General features: G+C 45.5%; 1 protein-coding gene across 16 annotated transcripts in view; it reads right to left on the bottom strand.

Moving 5' to 3' along the window:
- CELF4 (CUGBP Elav-like family member 4) overlaps nucleotides 1–18,739 on the bottom strand; it is a 1,553,364-nt gene that overhangs the window by 186,346 nt on the left and 1,348,279 nt on the right. For 15 of the 16 annotated variants that reach the window (XM_075327636.1, XM_075327668.1, XM_075327591.1 and 12 more), the window contains 2 exons: nucleotides 17,812–17,959; nucleotides 3,501–3,650 (listed from right to left, as the gene is read on the bottom strand). In XM_075327636.1, the coding sequence (XP_075183751.1) occupies nucleotides 3,501–3,650; nucleotides 17,812–17,959 (298 nt within the window). The remainder of the gene's footprint in view (nucleotides 1–3,500; nucleotides 3,651–17,811; nucleotides 17,960–18,739) is intronic. The other variant, XM_075327608.1, reaches the window with a different exon arrangement.

Genomic DNA, 18,739 nt, shown 5'->3' with positions numbered 1-18,739 from the left:
AGATAGATAGATAGATAGAGGGATAGATAGAGGGATAGATAGATAGAGGGATAGATAGATAGATAGAGGGATAGATAGATAGATAGATAAATATATAGATAGATAGATAAATAGATATAAGGATAGATAGATAGATAGAGGGATAGAAGATAGATAGATAGAGGGATAGATAGATAAATAGATAGAAGGATATATAGATAGAGGGATAGATAGATAGATAGATAGAGGGATAGATAGAGGGATAGATAGATAGATAGAGGGATAGATAGATAGATAGATAGATAGATAGATAGAGGGATAGATAAGATAGATAGATAGATAGATAGAGGGATAGATAGAGAGAGAGATAGATAGATAGATAGATAAAGGGATAGATAGAGGGATAGATAGATAGATAGATAGAGGGATAGATAGATAGATAGAGGGATAGATAGAGGGATAGAGGGATAGATAGAGGGATAGATAGATAGATAGATAGATAGAGGGATAGATAGATAGATAGATAGATAGATAGATAGAGGGATAGATAGATAGATAGATAGATAGATAGATAGATAAATAGATATAAGGATAGATAGATAGATAGAGGGATAGAAGATAGATAGATAGATAGATAGATAGATAGAGGGATAGATAGATAAATAGATAGAAGGATATATAGATAGAGGGATAGATAGATAGATAGAGGGATAGATAGATAGAGGGATAGATAGAGAGATAGATAGATAGATAGATAGAGGGATAGATAGAGAGATAGATAGATAGATAGAGGGATAGATAGAGGGATAGATAGATGGATAGATAGGTAGATAGATAGCTAGATAGAGGGATAGATAGAGAGATAGATAGATAGATAGATAGATAGAGGGATAGATGGATAGATAGATAGATAGATAGATAGATAGATAGATAGATAGATAGATAGATAGATAGATAGATAGAGGGATAGATAGATAGATAGATAGATAGAGGGATAGATAGAGGGATGATAGATAGATAGATAGATAGGCTGATAGATAGATAGATAGATAGAGGGATAGATAGATAGATAGGTAGATAGATAGATAGCTAGATAGAGGGATAGATGGATAGATAGATAGATAGATAGAGGGATAGATAGATAGATAGATAGATAGATAGATAGATAGAGGGATAGATAGAGGGATGATAGATAGATAGATAGATAGATAGAATGATAGATAGATAGAGGGATGATAGATAGATAGATAGATAGATAGAATGATAGATAGATAGATAGATAGATAGAGGGATAGATAGATAGATAGAGGGATAGATAGATAGATAGATAGATAGAGGGATAGATAGATAGATGGATAAATAGATATAAGGATAGATAGAGGGATAGATAGATAGATAGATAGATAGAGGGATAGATAGATAGATAGATAGATAGATAGATAGATAAATAGATATAAGGATAGATAGAGGGATAGATATGAGATGGATTTAGACTGTACATTTTGCTTCTGTTTTCTGTTACACTTCTATTCCTTTAAAGACTATAGAATAATAATAAAACTATGGCTATCCCCCCTCCGGATCTGTCGGTCTATGCGGTGACGTTCGGGCACCAGGGATAAAGTTGATGGATATTTTATTTTGATAACTATCTCAACTCGCAGCACAAATGCTTCTATTATAGCTGCCAAGACCCGACTTAATCACCTCCATTTATTACTGCACAAGAGTGAGTTGGGGACAATTCTCTCATTAAAATCTCTAATACTCCGAGTTAAAGATGCTAAATTAGATCTTTCTTCCCTTCTCTTTCCAGCGACTGCTTTATGGAATATGGTTGATTGTTACAAATGGAAAAGAATAATGATCCCCGGCGCTCGTGGAATAGATTACAGATGTCTCATTGTAATTTACTTACTCCACTCTTTAGGAAAACTTAAAGGAGACCTCCAGAAAAGTCTCCGAATATCCATCCCAGGCAGGATATTTCCCAAAGCCTTGGTCTTTGTTAAAGGGGTTGTCAAGGATTAGAAAAAAAAGCTAACCCCCCCACACACGCATCCATGGGATGTGTCAGACATTGCAGCCAAATATTATTGAAGTGAATTGAACTGAGCTGCAATACCACCTGTGACCAGGTATGGCGCTGTTTTAGGAGGAAATCAGCCATCTTTTTTTACATTCCTAATAAATATGTCACATGGTGTTTGATTCAACTCGCTCAGTGTCATGGCACTGTTCACACTACAGACACTGACACTCCACATTGTGCCTTTTCTGGGGCTTCTGAGTTGCACAGACAGGCTCGGGCGTCGACCAGCTGTGTGCTCATTAGTGATCGGGCTGGCATGGGTTAATCTCTCCTAGCCTGCTGGGTGCCTCTAGGATCACATGCTATGAGAAACCTATCACGGTTTCTCCCCATCTTTTTAAGATAGTGGAAACTTACTTTCCCTGCCGATTATAGCTTTACGGGATACCGATCCATGGGCTGTTGTGATCCAGTGCTGTTTGGTGTGTTGTGGGAATTATCTTGTCGTCTGTTTATTCCCTCCCTGCTCTTTATTTCCTCCTTATTACATATTGTTTATATCTGTGTGTGTGATTGCTGTGAGCTAGAGTTTTGGTTCCCGCTGTTTGTCTATTTGTATGGTTTGAACCATTCCTGCCCTACCCCTCCCCTGGGGTGGAGGAAAGGGGGTATTAGAGCAGGGTTGGCCAGGAGCAGGGCAAGGAAGGAGGTCCAGACCTATTCACCATCAGAAGTACCTCTGGGATAAGGGACAGCTAGGGTCACTCTAGGAGCCCTGGTCCCTGGTTGTCCCCTTGTACTTCATGTATATAATTCGCAGTTTAGCAATTGATGAAAATCTCTATTTGTTAGATAATCCCTCTGTTAGATCAGAATGACCCTATAACAAAAATCGGACCATCACAATTTATATCGCAGGATTTGTTGCCCGTGTCCATCCCTGTGAATATATCAATCCCATTTCATGGATGCATTAAGAAATCTCAAAAAATGATTGCCCAGAAAACCTTCAAGAAACACACATTTTAGGGCTCAGTTGTATAAATCCTCCCCAGTTTTACTAGACACTCCCAAAAACTCAGGATCGTTGGATGGAAACTGACAAGATGGACCCTCATTGAGCCTTACTGCATTCTGATTTAACCCCTTTTCTCCTGGACAGGGACACGTTTAGGAGACACGGAGAGTGAAAACCAAGATATTTGCGGAAAATGTGATTGTAAACTCTTGCTATGTTCTGTTTTTTTCATCTCATCCTCATATGAAACATCCTCAATAAATCTGAAATTCTTGAGTCAATGACTTTTGTCAAGTTTTTGATTTTTTTTTTGCGATTTATGTAACATTAGGAAAGCTGGGTGACAAACATGACACTGTTCAGATAAGAGGAGAACTGGCGGCTTGTCACCCAATTGGAAAAGTCTCTTTTTGCCTTATTGTTAATGTGCCCATCGTGGGTCATAATAACGAAGACTTATCGGCTGATTACCTGGGTAGGGATGGATTCCATTGGCGAACACGGCTTCTGCGGCCGGCTGCCCGTTAGCCTGGGGTGGGAGGCCGGTGAATCCATTAACCCCAATTGGTGATGGAATGCTAGGCACGGCTGGTGCGGTGATTCCTGGCGGTGTGCTTCCACCTGCAGAGACAAAAGTCAACTGGTCACTTATCGGATAATGATCTGTGTACACTGGGGGTGGAGAGGTCCCATAATGACAAATTACTAAGATGTAGGAATCCTCACAGTCCTTTGTTGTGCCCCATTGCTTTTGTTTCTCCATTTATTTCAATATTCAAACACTTGGAGTTTTTACACATGCAACTTATTTTTTATTTTACTTACTTAGAATCATCATGTTCCAGAAACATCATCATCACTGTCCCCATCGGGGCTCACAATCTACATTCTCTATCAGTTTGTTGTTGGAATGTATTAGGAACACGGGGAGAACATGCAAACTCCTTGCAGATGTTGTCCTTGGTAAGATCTGAACCCAGAACCACAGTGCTACAAAGCAAGAAAGCCTGCGGAGACACCATCACATGTTTCTCAACGCTGGCAGCAAACTAGCCAGGTCTTTCACCGGGAAGGAACAACCACGGGAAGGGCAGTCTCCAGTCAAGGAGACCACCTATGTCAAACATGGTATCCATCCACAGACAGCCGTTTCGGGGTATTTGCCCCTCATCAGTGTGGAGTAGGAATCTGGCTAGTGGGACATTGCCTAGTAAAAGACTATGTGAGCAAGGATGGTTGACCTTAGGGAGATCAACATCCACCACTGCGGAGACACCATCACGTGTTTCTCAACGCAGTGATTCTAGAGCAATGCCCCCTGGGAAATATTCAAAGCAAGAAAGCCTGCGGAGACACCATCACATGTTTCTCAACGCTGGCAGCAAACTAGCCAGGTCTTTCACCGGGAAGGAACAACCACGGGAAGGGCAGTCTCCAGTCAAGGAGACCACCTATGCCAAACATGGTATCCATCCACAGACAGCCGTTTCGGGGTATTTGCCCCTCATCAGTGTGGAGTAGGAAACTGCCCTTCCCTTGCTTTGAATATTTCCCAGGGGGCATTGCTCTAGAATCACTGCGTTGAGAAACACGTGATGGTGTCTCCGCAGTGGTGGATGTTGATCTCCCTAAGGTCAACCATCCTTGCTCACATAGTCTTTTACTAGGCAATGTCCCACTAGCCAGATTCCTACTCCACACTGATGAGGGGCAAATACCCCGAAACGGCTGTCTGTGGATGGATACCATGTTTGGCATAGGTGGTCTCCTTGACTGGCGACTGCCCTTCCCGTGGTTGTTCCTTCCCGGTGAAAGACCTGGCTAGTTTGCTGCCAGCGTTGAGAAACATGTGATGGTGTCTCCGCAGGCTTTCTTGCTTTGAATATTTCCCAGGGGGCATTGCTCTAGAATCACTGCGTTGAGAAACACGTGATGGTGTCTCCGCAGTGGTGGATGTTGATCTCCCTAAGGTCAACCATCCTTGCTCACATAGTCTTTTACTAGGCAATGTCCCACTAGCCAGATTCCTACTCCACACTGATGAGGGGGCAAATACCCCGAAACGGCTGTCTGTGGATGGATACCATGTTTGGCATAGGTGGTCTCCTTGACTGGAGACTGCCCTTCCCGTGGTTGTTCCTTCCCGGTGAAAGACCTGGCTAGTTTGCTGCCAGCGTTGAGAAACATGTGATGGTGTCTCCGCAGGCTTTCTTGCTTTGAATATTTCCCAGGGGGCATTGCTCTAGAATCACTGCGTTGATAAACACGTGATGGTATCTCCGCAGTGGTGGATGTTGATCTCCCTAAGGTCAACCATCCTTGCTCACATAGTCTTTTACTAGGCAATGTCCCACTAGCCAGATTCCTACTCCACACTGATGAGGGGCAAATACCCCGAAACGGCTGTCTGTGGATGGATACCATGTTTGGCATAGGTGGTCTCCTTGACTGGAGACTGCCCTTCCCGTGGTTGTTCCTTCCCGGTGAAAGACCTGGCTAGTTTGCTGCCAGCGTTGAGAAACATGTGATGGTGTCTCCGCAGGCTTTCTTGCTTTGAATATTTCCCAGGGGGCATTGCTCTAGAATCACTGCGTTGAGAAACACGAGATGGTGTCTCCGCAGTGGTGGATGTTGATCTCCCTAAGGTCAACCATCCTTGCTCACATAGTCTTTTACTAGGCAATGTCCCACTAGCCAGATTCCTACTCCACACTGATGAGGGGCAAATACCCCGAAACGGCTGTCTGTGGATGGATACCATGTTTGGCATAGGTGGTCTCCTTGACTGGAGACTGCCCTTCCCGTGGTTGTTCCTTCCCGGTGAAAGACCTGGCTAGTTTGCTGCCAGCGTTGAGAAACATGTGATGGTGTCTCCGCAGGCTTTCTTGCTTTGAATATTTCCCAGGGGGCATTGCTCTAGAATCACTGCGTTGAGAAACACGTGATGGTGTCTCCGCAGTGGTGGATGTTGATCTCCCTAAGGTCAACCATCCTTGCTCACATAGTCTTTTACTAGGCAATGTCCCACTAGCCAGATTCCTACTCCACACTGATGAGGGGGCAAATACCCCGAAACGGCTGTCTGTGGATGGATACCATGTTTGGCATAGGTGGTCTCCTTGACTGGAGACTGCCCTTCCCGTGGTTGTTCCTTCCCGGTGAAAGACCTGGCTAGTTTGCTGCCAGCGTTGAGAAACTTGTGATGGTGTCTCCGCAGGCTTTCTTGCTTTGAATATTTCCCAGGGGGCATTGCTCTAGAATCACTGCGTTGAGAAACACGTGATGGTGTCTCCGCAGTGGTGGATGTTGATCTCCCTAAGGTCAACCATCCTTGCTCACATAGTCTTTTACTAGGCAATGTCCCACTAGCCAGATTCCTACTCCACACTGATGAGGGGAAAATACCCCGAAACGGCTGTCTGTGGATGGATACCATGTTTGGCATAGGTGGTCTCCTTGACTGGAGACTACCCTTCCCGTGGTTGTTCCTTCCCGGTGAAAGACCTGGCTAGTTTGCTGCCAGCGTTGAGAAACATGTGATGGTGTCTCCGCAGGCTTTCTTGCTTTGAATATTTCCCAGGGGGCATTGCTCTAGAATCACTGCGTTGAGAAACACGTGATGGTGTCTCCGCAGTGGTGGATGTTGATCTCCCTAAGGTCAACCATCCTTGCTCACATAGTCTTTTACTAGGCAATGTCCCACTAGCCAGATTCCTACTCCACACTGATGAGGGGCAAATACCCCGAAACGGCTGTCTGTGGATGGATACCATGTTTGGCATAGGTGGTCTCCTTGACTGGAGACTGCCCTTCCCGTGGTTGTTCCTTCCCGGTGAAAGACCTGGCTAGTTTGCTGCCAGCGTTGAGAAACATGTGATGGTGTCTCCGCAGGCTTTCTTGCTTTGAATATTTCCCAGGGGGCATTGCTCTAGAATCACTGCGTTGAGAAACACGTGATGGTGTCTCCGCAGTGGTGGATGTTGATCTCCCTAAGGTCAACCATCCTTGCTCCCACAGTGCTACAAGACTGCAGTGCTAACCACTGAGCCACTATACACTGCTATCCACTGAGCCACCATACAATGCCATGAGATGCAAGTTTGTTGCAGAAATTTCCTGACAGATAGCTCTTAACCACTGAGCCACCATACACTGCTAACCACTAAGCCACCATAAGCTGCTAACTACTGAGCCACCATACGCTGCTAATCGCTGACCCACCATATACTGCTACCCACTGAGCCACCATACAATGCCAGGAGATGCAAGTTTGTTGCAGAAATCTCCTGGCAGATAGCTCTTAACCACTGAGCCACCATACACTGCTAACCACTAAGCCATCATACTCTGCTAACCATTGAACCACCATACACCGCTATGCACTGAGCCACCATAAACTGGTAACCACTTTTTTTTGCCAGAAAATGCAGATTGGGTGCAGGAATATGGTGTATATATTTTAGCATCAAATCATAATTTTTGGCAAACGAAACTGCAGTTTTCTGCCTGGAGATGCAGGTCTGTGAAATCAGTGACCTCACTGAGGTCACTGAGTTTAATGTGGTCACCTGAGGTCATTTTATCTGTGGTTACAGGTGGACGACCGTGAAAACCTCCAGCTATGACCACAGATAAACAGAGTGATGTCACCGCTCATCGTTGCGGTTCAGTCAGTCTCTGCCTGAAGCTCACAGCGTGCGGACATGTTCTGTGCCCGCATGCTGTGTCTTTAGTATGTAACAGCTGCAATTGTCATGGGACCTTGTGTGGATTAGTCTGAATTGGTTGTTTGGAGTTATTAAAGGGGTGAAAGAGGGTTTTTGTATTTTATTTCAAATAAAGGACTTTCTTGGTGTTTATGTTTATTTCTATTCACTTACAGATAAGTAATGGTTCTCATAGACGCCTTCCATTACTAATCTAGGGCTTAGTGGCAGCTGTGAGCTGTCATTAACCCCTGATATTACTCCGATTGCTATCGGATGAGGGTAATTGAGATGAGTCGGGTAAAGTGCCGAAATTATCACATCTAATGGATGCGACAATTCTGGGTGGCTGCAGGCTGCTATTTTTAGGCTGGGGGGCCCAATAACCATCGGCCTCCCCAGCCTGAAAATACCAGCCCCCAGCCGTCGGCTTTATCATCATGGCTGGTTTTAAATATTGTGGGGACCGCACGCCGTTTTTTAAAATGTTTATTTAAATAATTTTAAAAAGCAGCTTGGGGTCCCTCTTATTTTGATACATAGCCAAGATAAGCATATGACTGGGGGCTGCAGCCTGTAGCCACATGCTTTATCTGTGGCGGGTATCATATTATGGGAAGACCCATCAATTTATTTATTGTGACACCACGATAGAGACACACACAGCGAGTGCAATTACATGCTGTCACACAGGGTGGGGGCTCGATCTGACTGCAACCAATCACAGACACTGGGACTGCCGGTGGGTGGGGAAAGCAATGAATATGCACGTTGGTACTGAGAGGCCCTGGAAAGAATGATACAAATACGTAAAAGACGTAAGCGGGCTTTACACGCTACGATATCGTTAATTAATTATCGTTGGGGTCACGGTGTTTGTGACGCACATCCAGCGTCATTAACGATATGGCAGTGTGTGACACTATTGAGTGACTTTAAACGATCGCAAAAGCGATCAAAATCGTTTGCCGTGGAGAGGTCGTCCTTAAACAAAAAATTGTTTTCTGCTTATTAGCGATGTTGTTCGTCGTTCCTGCGGCAGTACACATCGCTATGTGTGACACCACAGGAGCGACGAACATCTCCTTACCTGCCTCCACCGGCAATGCGGAAGGAAGAAGGTGGGCGGGATGTTACGTCCCGCTCATCTCCGCCCCTCCGCTTCTATTGGACGGCCGCTGTATGACGTCGCTGTGATGCTGCACGAACTGCCCCCTTAGAAAGGAGGCGGTTCGCCGGCCAAAGCGACGTCGCAGGGCAGGTAAGTGCGTGTGACAGGGGTAAGCAAGGTTGTGCGACACGGGCAGCGATTTGCCCGTGTCGCACAACTGACGGGGGCGGGTAAGATCGCTTGCAATCTTGCTAGCGAGATCGCAGCGTGTAAAGCCCGCTTAAGTGTAACGCACCTGCTTACTTCCTATTTACTTTCTTTTTCCTTTATTTCTTGTTAATTATCTGTATGGCTGGATTCGGATAGTTACCCGGAGTTCCCTGAGGACTCCGGGCCCAGGGTCGGTCACTGATACTTGGTATCCAGAACAGATCCGGACTTTTACAGTCAGGGTTCGTCTATCACTAGTTGTAAGTGGTTGTTGCATCAGTATTTTGTTCTTTTGTTGCCTCCACCTTAATCACAGGGGCTGCTGCTTGCTGTAAGTGCAATAGTTTTGGCACCAGTGTTGGCTGCTTATTTTTTCCTGTCTATGTTTTTAGACAAAAACAGCAGCTAAAAATGGGATAAAATCCTATGTAAAAAAAAAATGCTAAAAATGCAAATAGCAAACAAACTGTTTGGTGCAGAAAACCTGCAGAATAAAAAATGCAGTAACATCATGTGAACTTAGCCTTATCAGTCCTGCAAACATTGACTTTAATCGAGTGCATGGGGTCATCATCACATCATCATTGCCGTACAAGTGGAAGACTGATAATAGCCACCCAACAGTATCTGGAACTAAAAGGTAAGTATGAGCTATTTTTAAAAAAAAATATTTAGAACTTTCCCGTTTTTGTTGAGTTACAGAGTAACTACTAGGAATGATCGAATACCTCAAATATTCGGCTTTGCGAATATTTGCTGAATACTTCGCCGCTATTCAACTATTCGCGAATATTCGATGCGCAATGTAAGTCTATAGGAAACTTGAATAACAACTATTCGGAACTATTCAGGCTTCCCATAGACTTACATTGCACATCGAATATTCTCATAGCGACGACCTATTCGTCGGATATTCGCGAAGCCGAATATTTGAGGTATTCGAAAATCCCTAGTAACTACCTGTGGGGGCACTAGAGAAAGGATTTTCTTCCTACTGGAGCAGAAAAATGTTGCATCACCAGAGACAAAAAAAAAACAACGAAAAAAGGTCTCCTTTAGACTCTCAGTCAGAGGCCTCTCACTTAGCTAAATCAGATCTCCTGCTTTCTTGCTTTGCACTGAGGAGAGGCAACAGCCTGATACATGTGTCTGCAAATGGAGTTTATGCATTGGCTTCTTATCCTAAGGCGGGCTTTGCACGTTGTGACATCGCAAGCCAATGCTGCGATGTCGCACGCGATAGTCTCGCCCCTGTCGCAGGTACGATATCGTGTGATAGCTGGCGTAGCGAACATTATCGCTACGCCAGCTTCACATGCACTCACCTGCCCTGCGACCGTCGCTCTGGCCGGCGACCCGCCTCCTTCCTATGGGGGCGGGTCGTGTGGCGTCATAGCGATGGACGGGCGGAGATGAGCAGGATGTAAACATCCCGGCCACCTCCTTCTTTCCGCATATCCTACGGAAGCCACAGTGACGCCGGTAGGAGATGTTCCTCGCTTCTGCGACTTCACACACAACGATGTGTGCTGCCGCAGGAGCGAGGAACAACATCGGACCGTCGCGTCAGCGTAATTATGGATTACGCCGACGCTGCACCGATGATACGATTACGACGTATCATTTAGGCTTTACACACTACGATGTCGCATGCGATGCCGGATGTGCGTCACTTTCAATTTGACCCCACTGACATCGCACCAGCGATGTCGTAGTGTGCAAAGCCCGCCTTAGGCGCACACTACGCATACGTAGGTGCGATGTCGGTGGGGTCAAATTGAAAATGACGTACTTCCGGCATCGCATGCGGCATCGTAGTGTGTAAAGGTTCGATGATACGATTAACGAGTGCAAAAGCGTCGTAATCGTATCATCGGTGCAGCGTCGGCGTAATCCATAATTACGCTGACGCGACAGTCCGATGTTGTTCCTCGCTCCTGCGGCAGCACACATCGCTGTGTGTGAAGTCGCAGGAGCGAGGAACATCTCCTACCGGTGTCACCGCGGCTTCCGTAGGATATGCGGAAGGAAGGAGGTGGGCAGGATGTTTACATCCTGCTCATCTCCGCCCCTCCACTGCTATTGGCCGCCTGCCGTGTGACGTCGCTGTGACGCCGCACGACCCGCCCCCTTAATAAGGAGGCGGATCGCCGGCCAGAGCGACATCGCAGGACAGGCGAATCCATGTGAAGCTGCCGTAGCGATAATGTTCGCTACGGCAGCTATCACAAGGATATCGCAGCTGCGACGGGGGTGGGGACTATCGCGCTCGGCATCGCAGCATCGGCTTGCGATGTCGCAGCGTGCAAAGTACCCCTAAGTCTTGTGGTAAGGCTCAATACTGATTTTTAGGATTGTTACTTGATATTTGCGCCAGAGTTTGTGCTCTTTCTTTGAATAGGCTATTTGCGTGAAATAAAAAATCAGTTTGCTGCCCAAATCCTACTTGTATCCAAATAGCCTTGCCAAGACAAAATGATTAATTTATAAACCCTGTTACCAGGAGTGTAAGAAGGTGAGACTGGGACCAGGCACATACGGGAAGCCGACACCAATGTGTATTTCACCTGGATGTCCATCTTCGGACGCACACCCAGGTGAAATGTATTGGGGTGCAGAGACCCGCCGGCTCCCTGCACTGCAACACACCCTGCCAATGAGAGGCTGACGTCAGCTTGCTGGTGACGGGCAGGGATCTACAACGCTGCAAGGCCGCATACATCTGACCAAACGTTTAGGTCCAAATTTTGCATTGTGGGCCCATCAGACTCCACTTACAGTATTACCAACTTAGCTCTGCTACCTATGGTGTACCCTGGTGTATTCATAGCAAAGTACATCCAGAATCTCGCTCTTTAAATCATATTATAAATTGTAATTCAGGAGAAAAAATGCAAACTGCTGCAGGCAAATCATTTTACCCCCCCTAGGCCTGCGTTTACCCAATGTTAATTGAGCACTAATTATGCTCATATTGTTCTCCCGTCACCTCCATCACTGTCACGGCGTCTAGCATCTCAAGACACCCCCTCCGCACCCTTCCCCCTCACACCCCAGCAAGATATCCTGAAAGTTCCAGAGATCTGACGTCTCCTTGGGAAATACAATGACAGTCGCCGCGCAAGGGCAAAATTAATACTCGGGCGAAAGCACTCTTCCCGTCATCCATTAAAAAAAAAGAAAAAGAGTAAAAGTTTCCCCATCACTTGCGTTGGCAGATTCTCTTTTATTATGAGAGCTGACACCGGCACCTTGATGTGACAGTTCCTTGTGTGCGCTCCTGACTGCGCTGTACGTCTGATGAAAGCGGCAAAGATTTTCCACTGCCTTATCCGCTCGTTTTCGCTTACTAAGCACTCAGCCGCTGCTACTTTCTTTATGTGAAGTGTTGCTGTTTCAGCATGTGTTCATGTATAGCATAGAGAATGCCGTCATCATCGCCCCGCATGTCTTAATGATATTTGGACAGCACCGGATCCAGACTGGAAGAACAAGAAAGAACGGGGAGATGGGGTGGGGGGATCTTAAAGGAAAAACACTATAAAGAGGGGCGAGAAATGCACAAGCGAAAAGTGACGGGACCGTGTGACTTCATTAAATATTTCATATGTAGTGCAGCTGAATTTGGAGCAGCAAACGACACATCAAAGGTCCAACCCTGGAGCAGGAAATGAGTTCTGGAAACTTTGTGACACTTTGTTACAAGAGGTTTTTTTTTCTTTTATTGAAGGAATTATTCTCTTTTCTTTTTTTTTCATTTTGTCTTAAAGTCTTTGGTGAGTAAATAAGACCATTAAATGTCTCATACCCAGCGATTTTTAGCAGTTTTAACCCTACATTGTCTGTCTTCATGACAGTTTTAGAGCCATACCCTAGCCATTTTTAGTTTTTTTTTTCTCCTTTTCTTCTGAGAGCCATATGTGGTGCCCCTGAGGCTCCAGTCGCCACAGAGTATTGCATCTTATTTAAGGTGTGATATTCGCCTCGGGTAAGGAGGGGGTTAACCACCGGTGTTCCACATTCACACTTTACATATAGCTTAGGAGCCTTCTCACAGGAGGGGATGGCTCAGGGTAGGCAGGGGGGTCGCCATCACGAGGCATGGGACTTCCCCGGTCACTGAAGCCAGCAATCTGGGGGCAGGTTCCACTTGGGGTAGAAGTAGGAGCAACTCACACAATCTTGAGTCAGTCTTTCTTCTCTTCTCTTCATGGGGCCAGCGGCTTAGACCGGAGCACTCAGCCCAGGTTCCTCACGGCTGGAAGAGCAACTCTGACAAAGGACTTTCTTCTTTCAAACACCGGTGACTGCTTCTAACTTATCCGAGGTTGACGGAGCACATCACAGCGAGTGACCGGTACTACCGGGCCAGCGGCACAAAAAATAAGTAAAGACACCTGGAACCGCAGCATCTGACTGGGACTCTTATTACCGGCGCCACTGCCCCGCGCTTCGGCGCCAAAGGCCATTGCCACCACTACTCCCCTCATCATCCTCCCCGGGGCCCTCTCCACCTGTGGGGAGCGACATCATCTCTGCTGCTATTACCATCCACCCTGGAGGACAGCGACAGCAGCGACTGCTAATCCCTGGCCGCGTACCACAGGTGACGTCACGAAAATCTTCCTATTACAACCCCCATCATCCGCCCTTTTTATTGGTGCATACCTCGAGGCACAAAGCTGGGCAGGCCACCACGACATCTCAGACCACCACACCGGCCCGGTGACGAGTAAAGCCGAGACCCATGCTTGACTACCCCCTTCCCCCAGGTGCTACACATACCTTAGCCATTTTTAGTTATTCTCCTCCTTTTTCTTCTGAGAGCCATACCTTAGCCATTTTTACTTCTTTTCTTCTGAGAGCCATGTGGCGCCCCTGAGGCTCAGTCGCCACAGGGTATTGCATCTGACTTAAGGTGCAATACTCATCCCGGGTAAGGAAGAGGTTAACACCACTGGTTTTCACCTACAGAAAACACACAGCTCAGGTGCTTTCCCACTGGAACTGGGCTAAAGGTGGTCACCATAACAACGTGTTTTTCCCAGACACCAGTGAGTCGTCAGGAAGGTGTGGGCAGCACAGGAGAAGTGAGAGAACACACAGTTTTTACCTCAGAATAGTTTGGGACACATAACAACACGGTCGCTACGGAAAGTGCTTTAGAGCTTCCTTAGTTAGGACCGGCCAGACTGGAAGAAGCAAGAGATGACCAGTGGAGCTGTGGGACACAGTAACAGTAACACTCCAAGGGTGACAACTGAACTGTGAGTAAAAGACCTTGAACCGCAACCACTGTGTCAGCTCATTATTGCCATCGCCCTGTGCTCCGGCGCCAACGGCCATTACTACCTCTATTATCCTCCCTGGGGCCTAGCTTCACCTGCAGGAATCTGAACTATCGTAGCTGCGACACCATCCACACCAGAGGATTGCGACCGTAGCGGCTGTTAATCCTTGACCGCATACCGCAGGTGGCGTCACGAGACAACTCCCAACATCCTCATAATCTCCCCACCATCATCCCACCATCCCATCCTTCAATTCCCCTTTTGGTGTACAACTCGGGGCCACGAAGCCGGGCAGAACCACCCGTGACATCCCAGACCCGACATCACCGTCCTGGCGATGAGTATTTCAACTCCTGCCCCATAGGTGCTACAGCCATACCATAGCCATTTTTACTTATTTTCCTCCTTTCCTTCTGAGACCCATACCTTAGCCATTTTTAGTTTTTTTCCCTCCTTTTCTTCTGAGAGCCATACCTTAGCCATTTTTAGTTCTTTTCCTCCTTTTGTCTGAGAGCCGTACCTTAGCCATTTTTAGTTTTTTTCCTCCTTTTCTTCTGAGACCCATACCTTAGCCATTTTTAGTTCTTTTCCTCCTTTTGTCTGAGAGCCATACCTTAGCCATTTTTAGTTCTTTTCCTCCTTTTGTCTGAGAGCCGTACCTTAGCCATTTTTAGTTTTTTTCCTCCTTTTCTTCTGAGACCCATACCTTAGCCATTTTTAGTTCCTTTCCTCCTTTTCTTCTGAGAGCCATACCTTAAGGGCACTTTACACACAGCGACATCGCTAGCGATGTCGCTGGTGAAAGCACCCGCCCCCGTCGGTTGTGCGTCACGGGCAAATCGCTGCCCGTGGCGCACAACATCGCTAAGGACGGTCACGCGTACTTACCTGTCTAGCGACGCCGCTGTGGCCGGCGAACCACCTCCTTTCTAAAAGGGCGGTTCGTGCAGTGTCACAGCGACGACGCTAAGCGGCCGCCCAATAGAAGCGGAGGGGCGGAGATGAGCGGGTGGAACATCCCACCCACTTTCTTCATTCCTCATTGCCGGCGGCCGCAGGTACGGTGATGTTCCTCGTTCCTGTGGTGTCACACGTAGCGATGTGTGCTGCTGTAGGAACGACGAACAACCTGCGTCCTGCAACAGCAACGATAATTGGGAATAGAACGACGCGTCAACGATTAACAATAAGGTAAGTCATTTTGATCGTTAACGGTCGCTCGTGCGTTTCACACGCAACAACGTCGCTAACGAGGCCGGATATGCGTCACAAATCCCGTGACCCCCAACGACATCTCGTTAGTGATGTCGTTGCATGTGAAGCGCCCTTTAGCCATTTTTAGGGTTTTTTTCTGAGAGCCATAACGTAGCCATTTTTGACTTCTTTTCCTACTTTTCTTCTAAGAGCCATACTTTATTTAAAAATAAAAAAAATACATTGCTGTATTGAGGGCTTGATTATTTCAAGACAAGTTGTAGCTTTGATGTATGCCATTCACTTTACTGTAAATGTGTTGAAAATGGGAAATAAAATTTCCAAGAGAGGTGAAATGGTTAAAAAAACCTAAATTCATCGATTTCTTTTAGGGGGTGTTTTTATGGCATACATTTGTGCAGTAAAAAAAAAAAAATATTACGGCATCCTTCTTTAGGTCAGTACGAATCCGGGGATGCTATACATATAAGGTTTTTTTTATTATTTAAAAAAATTGTGAACTTTATTAAAAAAAAAGTGTTTTTTTATGTGATTTTCTGAGACTCGTAACACTATTTATTTTTCCGCCAAGTGAGCGATAGTGATAAAATATGGAGAATTGGGAAACTTAAAGAAAAAAAAATGCCAGAAGTTGCCATTTTTCTTCTTTTATAGGCCTATCGTATGGGTTAAATAGTATTCTTATATTTCACAGATCTGTTTTTTACAGATGCGGATATACCAAATATGCTTTTTTTTTTTTTTAAAACAATTAAAAAATATATACATTTATTTCTTAACTTTCTTTGTGTTTTTTTAGTGTTTTTTTTAAAACTTTAAAACTTTTTTTCTTTCATTTCCAATTTGGGACTTTGATGTTGTAGTAAAAATTATGGTCTCCTATGATACCCGGCCATAATAGGCACAAGGGAACCTAATGGCACCATGGGGCAACTGATAAGCCCTAGAATGGACGTTCTATGGGGATAGCGCTACTTACATTCCACTGTCAAAGACTCACATAGGTATTCAAGTATCTAAACTGCAGCAATGGGAGCTAGCTTTGGTCTCTGAAGTTAGAGGCAGGTGCCGACTGTATAACACATCTGACATCTACCCGCTCCATACACCCTCTACCCACTGATTGACATAATCGTTCATCATGTACCAGGAAGGCCACAAGCTACTATGATGTTGGCCATATTGATGCACCTTGGTCCTGAGAGTTCAGTACTTTGGCCAGAGGTGGTGTTTAAAGATTATGCCGATTCCTTCACCTGTCCCAATGTCCGCCACTATGCTTCCCATACCTTGCACACAGCTAAATGAGTCGCTTAACTCTCCTGAGTCTATCCACAGAAGTAGCAGCAATATGGAGGCTATTATACACCAATATTCAGCAGTCTAGCTGTGAATCCAGTGCTGAAGTGCGATAAAACACTTACTAGAAAGCAGCACGAACTGTGTTTGTGTCTCTACCCATGTGCCCATGGTCTATCCATGTAAAACCGCTTATTAATACATTGAGAGTTAAAGCACCAGTGGTGCTTTAAATGTAAGGCCCCTGTCTTATACTCACCCTCCACCATTTCTAGCAGCACTCTGGTTGCTCTCCGATGATTTGTGACCTGTCGGTTGCTCTAGTGTTTCATGGAGTGTGCGGATAGTCACAAATCAATACAAGTCTATAAGAGCCTCATTCTGGCTCTCTTAGACTTGTATTGAGAGCTTGTAATGCAACTTTTGACTGTCCGGTCAAGATGATGCCATGGGACCAGAGTGGTGCTGAAAAAAGGTGAAAAAGCCAGAGGGTAAGCATGAAACTTAGATTTAAAGCCCCACTACTGCCCCGAAAAACGTTCCCACCGAAGTGGTGTTTTAGTGTTCTGTGCATGAGGCAGAGGGAATAAAGAGAAATGGTTATCTAGTGGAGAAAAAACATTTTTCTCTAATAACATACATGACAAAGTTTCTTATCTTGTATTTTTATCTCTAAAAAAAAAGTTATAGTCTATTAATTGCATATGGAAACAAAAAATATATATAAAAAGAGCTGAGATGAAAAGGGCCCTTCACAAACAATACAAATATATCCTTCTTTATGTTTCACTTTGGTCAAGGATATCCCAAGAGGAGTGGAGTGAGATGGATAAAAGTGGTCATCTCGCATCACATGTCTCCGAATATGGAAAAGGTGAGGAAGGACACAAAAAAATATCACATATAAAAAAGGCTGTAATTAGTTGTAGTCAATGACGTAGATTTCCTACCTGATGTTGGTGTCATCGGAGCAGCCGCCAGGCCGTTCATATTCAAAGCAGCCATTTGTTGCATCTGGGCAGCTGCAAAAGCGGCCATCGGATTCAGGTATCCACCCTGTGCTACGGAAGCCATAATGGCGGCCTGTTGCTGCATCAGCTGGAAGAAAGAGAACAGACAAAAAATATCAGAAGTCACTGGCAGGACCCCCCCAACTTCCCAAAAATTGACACAACAAAACAATATTATCATCTGAGCTGGCTGTGACTTGGAGATGCCATAATTATAGTATCTATAGAAGTAATCGTCAACTGGTGCAACTACAAATTGCAGAATGACCGGACTGCTGCAGAGCTGGCGCTCCACAGGTAGGAGACCACTGATGTCTAAGACTAATTATACTATTCAACAATGAAGAAATCTGAACTTCTTTTGTGGTGGATGGGCTGTCACGTTACCCCCCTGAAGGCACCAACAGTATTTAGGTAATGTGAATTGTGATGTGTAATATTTTGTTTTATACTAATTTGTATTCATTCTATACCCTCCTGTAGGCTGCAGTTCCTCTTAGTCAGGTGTGACAGGGTTAACTGTAGGATCGGCCTGTGGTGGCGAAGAGTGATAGAGATGAGATGGAGTCAGATCCTAGAACTAAAGGACTTATGGTTTAGAGTGAGAGCAATGCAGATGTAAAAGACATCATCAGAGAAGATAACAACAGTAGGTGTGTGTGCAAAGAACCAGGGAGCAAGAGACAAGCAGGAATTTACAGTTGCAGCAGTGTTCTCTCAAGCAGGTGAATGGGGGTACTTTGGGACTGTAAGTTGTGTACTAGACTCTGGAGAACAGCCAGGAAGAGAAGGTGGATTTGGTCAGACCAGTAGGGCATTTAATAGGATGGTAGGTGGCAAAAGCTCCCTTACGTTATTATCATTAAGT

The sequence above is a fragment of the Anomaloglossus baeobatrachus genome, chromosome 1, assembly GCF_048569485.1.
Source record: "Anomaloglossus baeobatrachus isolate aAnoBae1 chromosome 1, aAnoBae1.hap1, whole genome shotgun sequence".
Lineage (NCBI taxonomy): Eukaryota > Metazoa > Chordata > Amphibia > Anura > Aromobatidae > Anomaloglossus > Anomaloglossus baeobatrachus.
The sequence above is the reverse complement of the archived record's forward strand: the minus strand, read 5'-3'. Positions and strand labels throughout refer to the sequence as shown.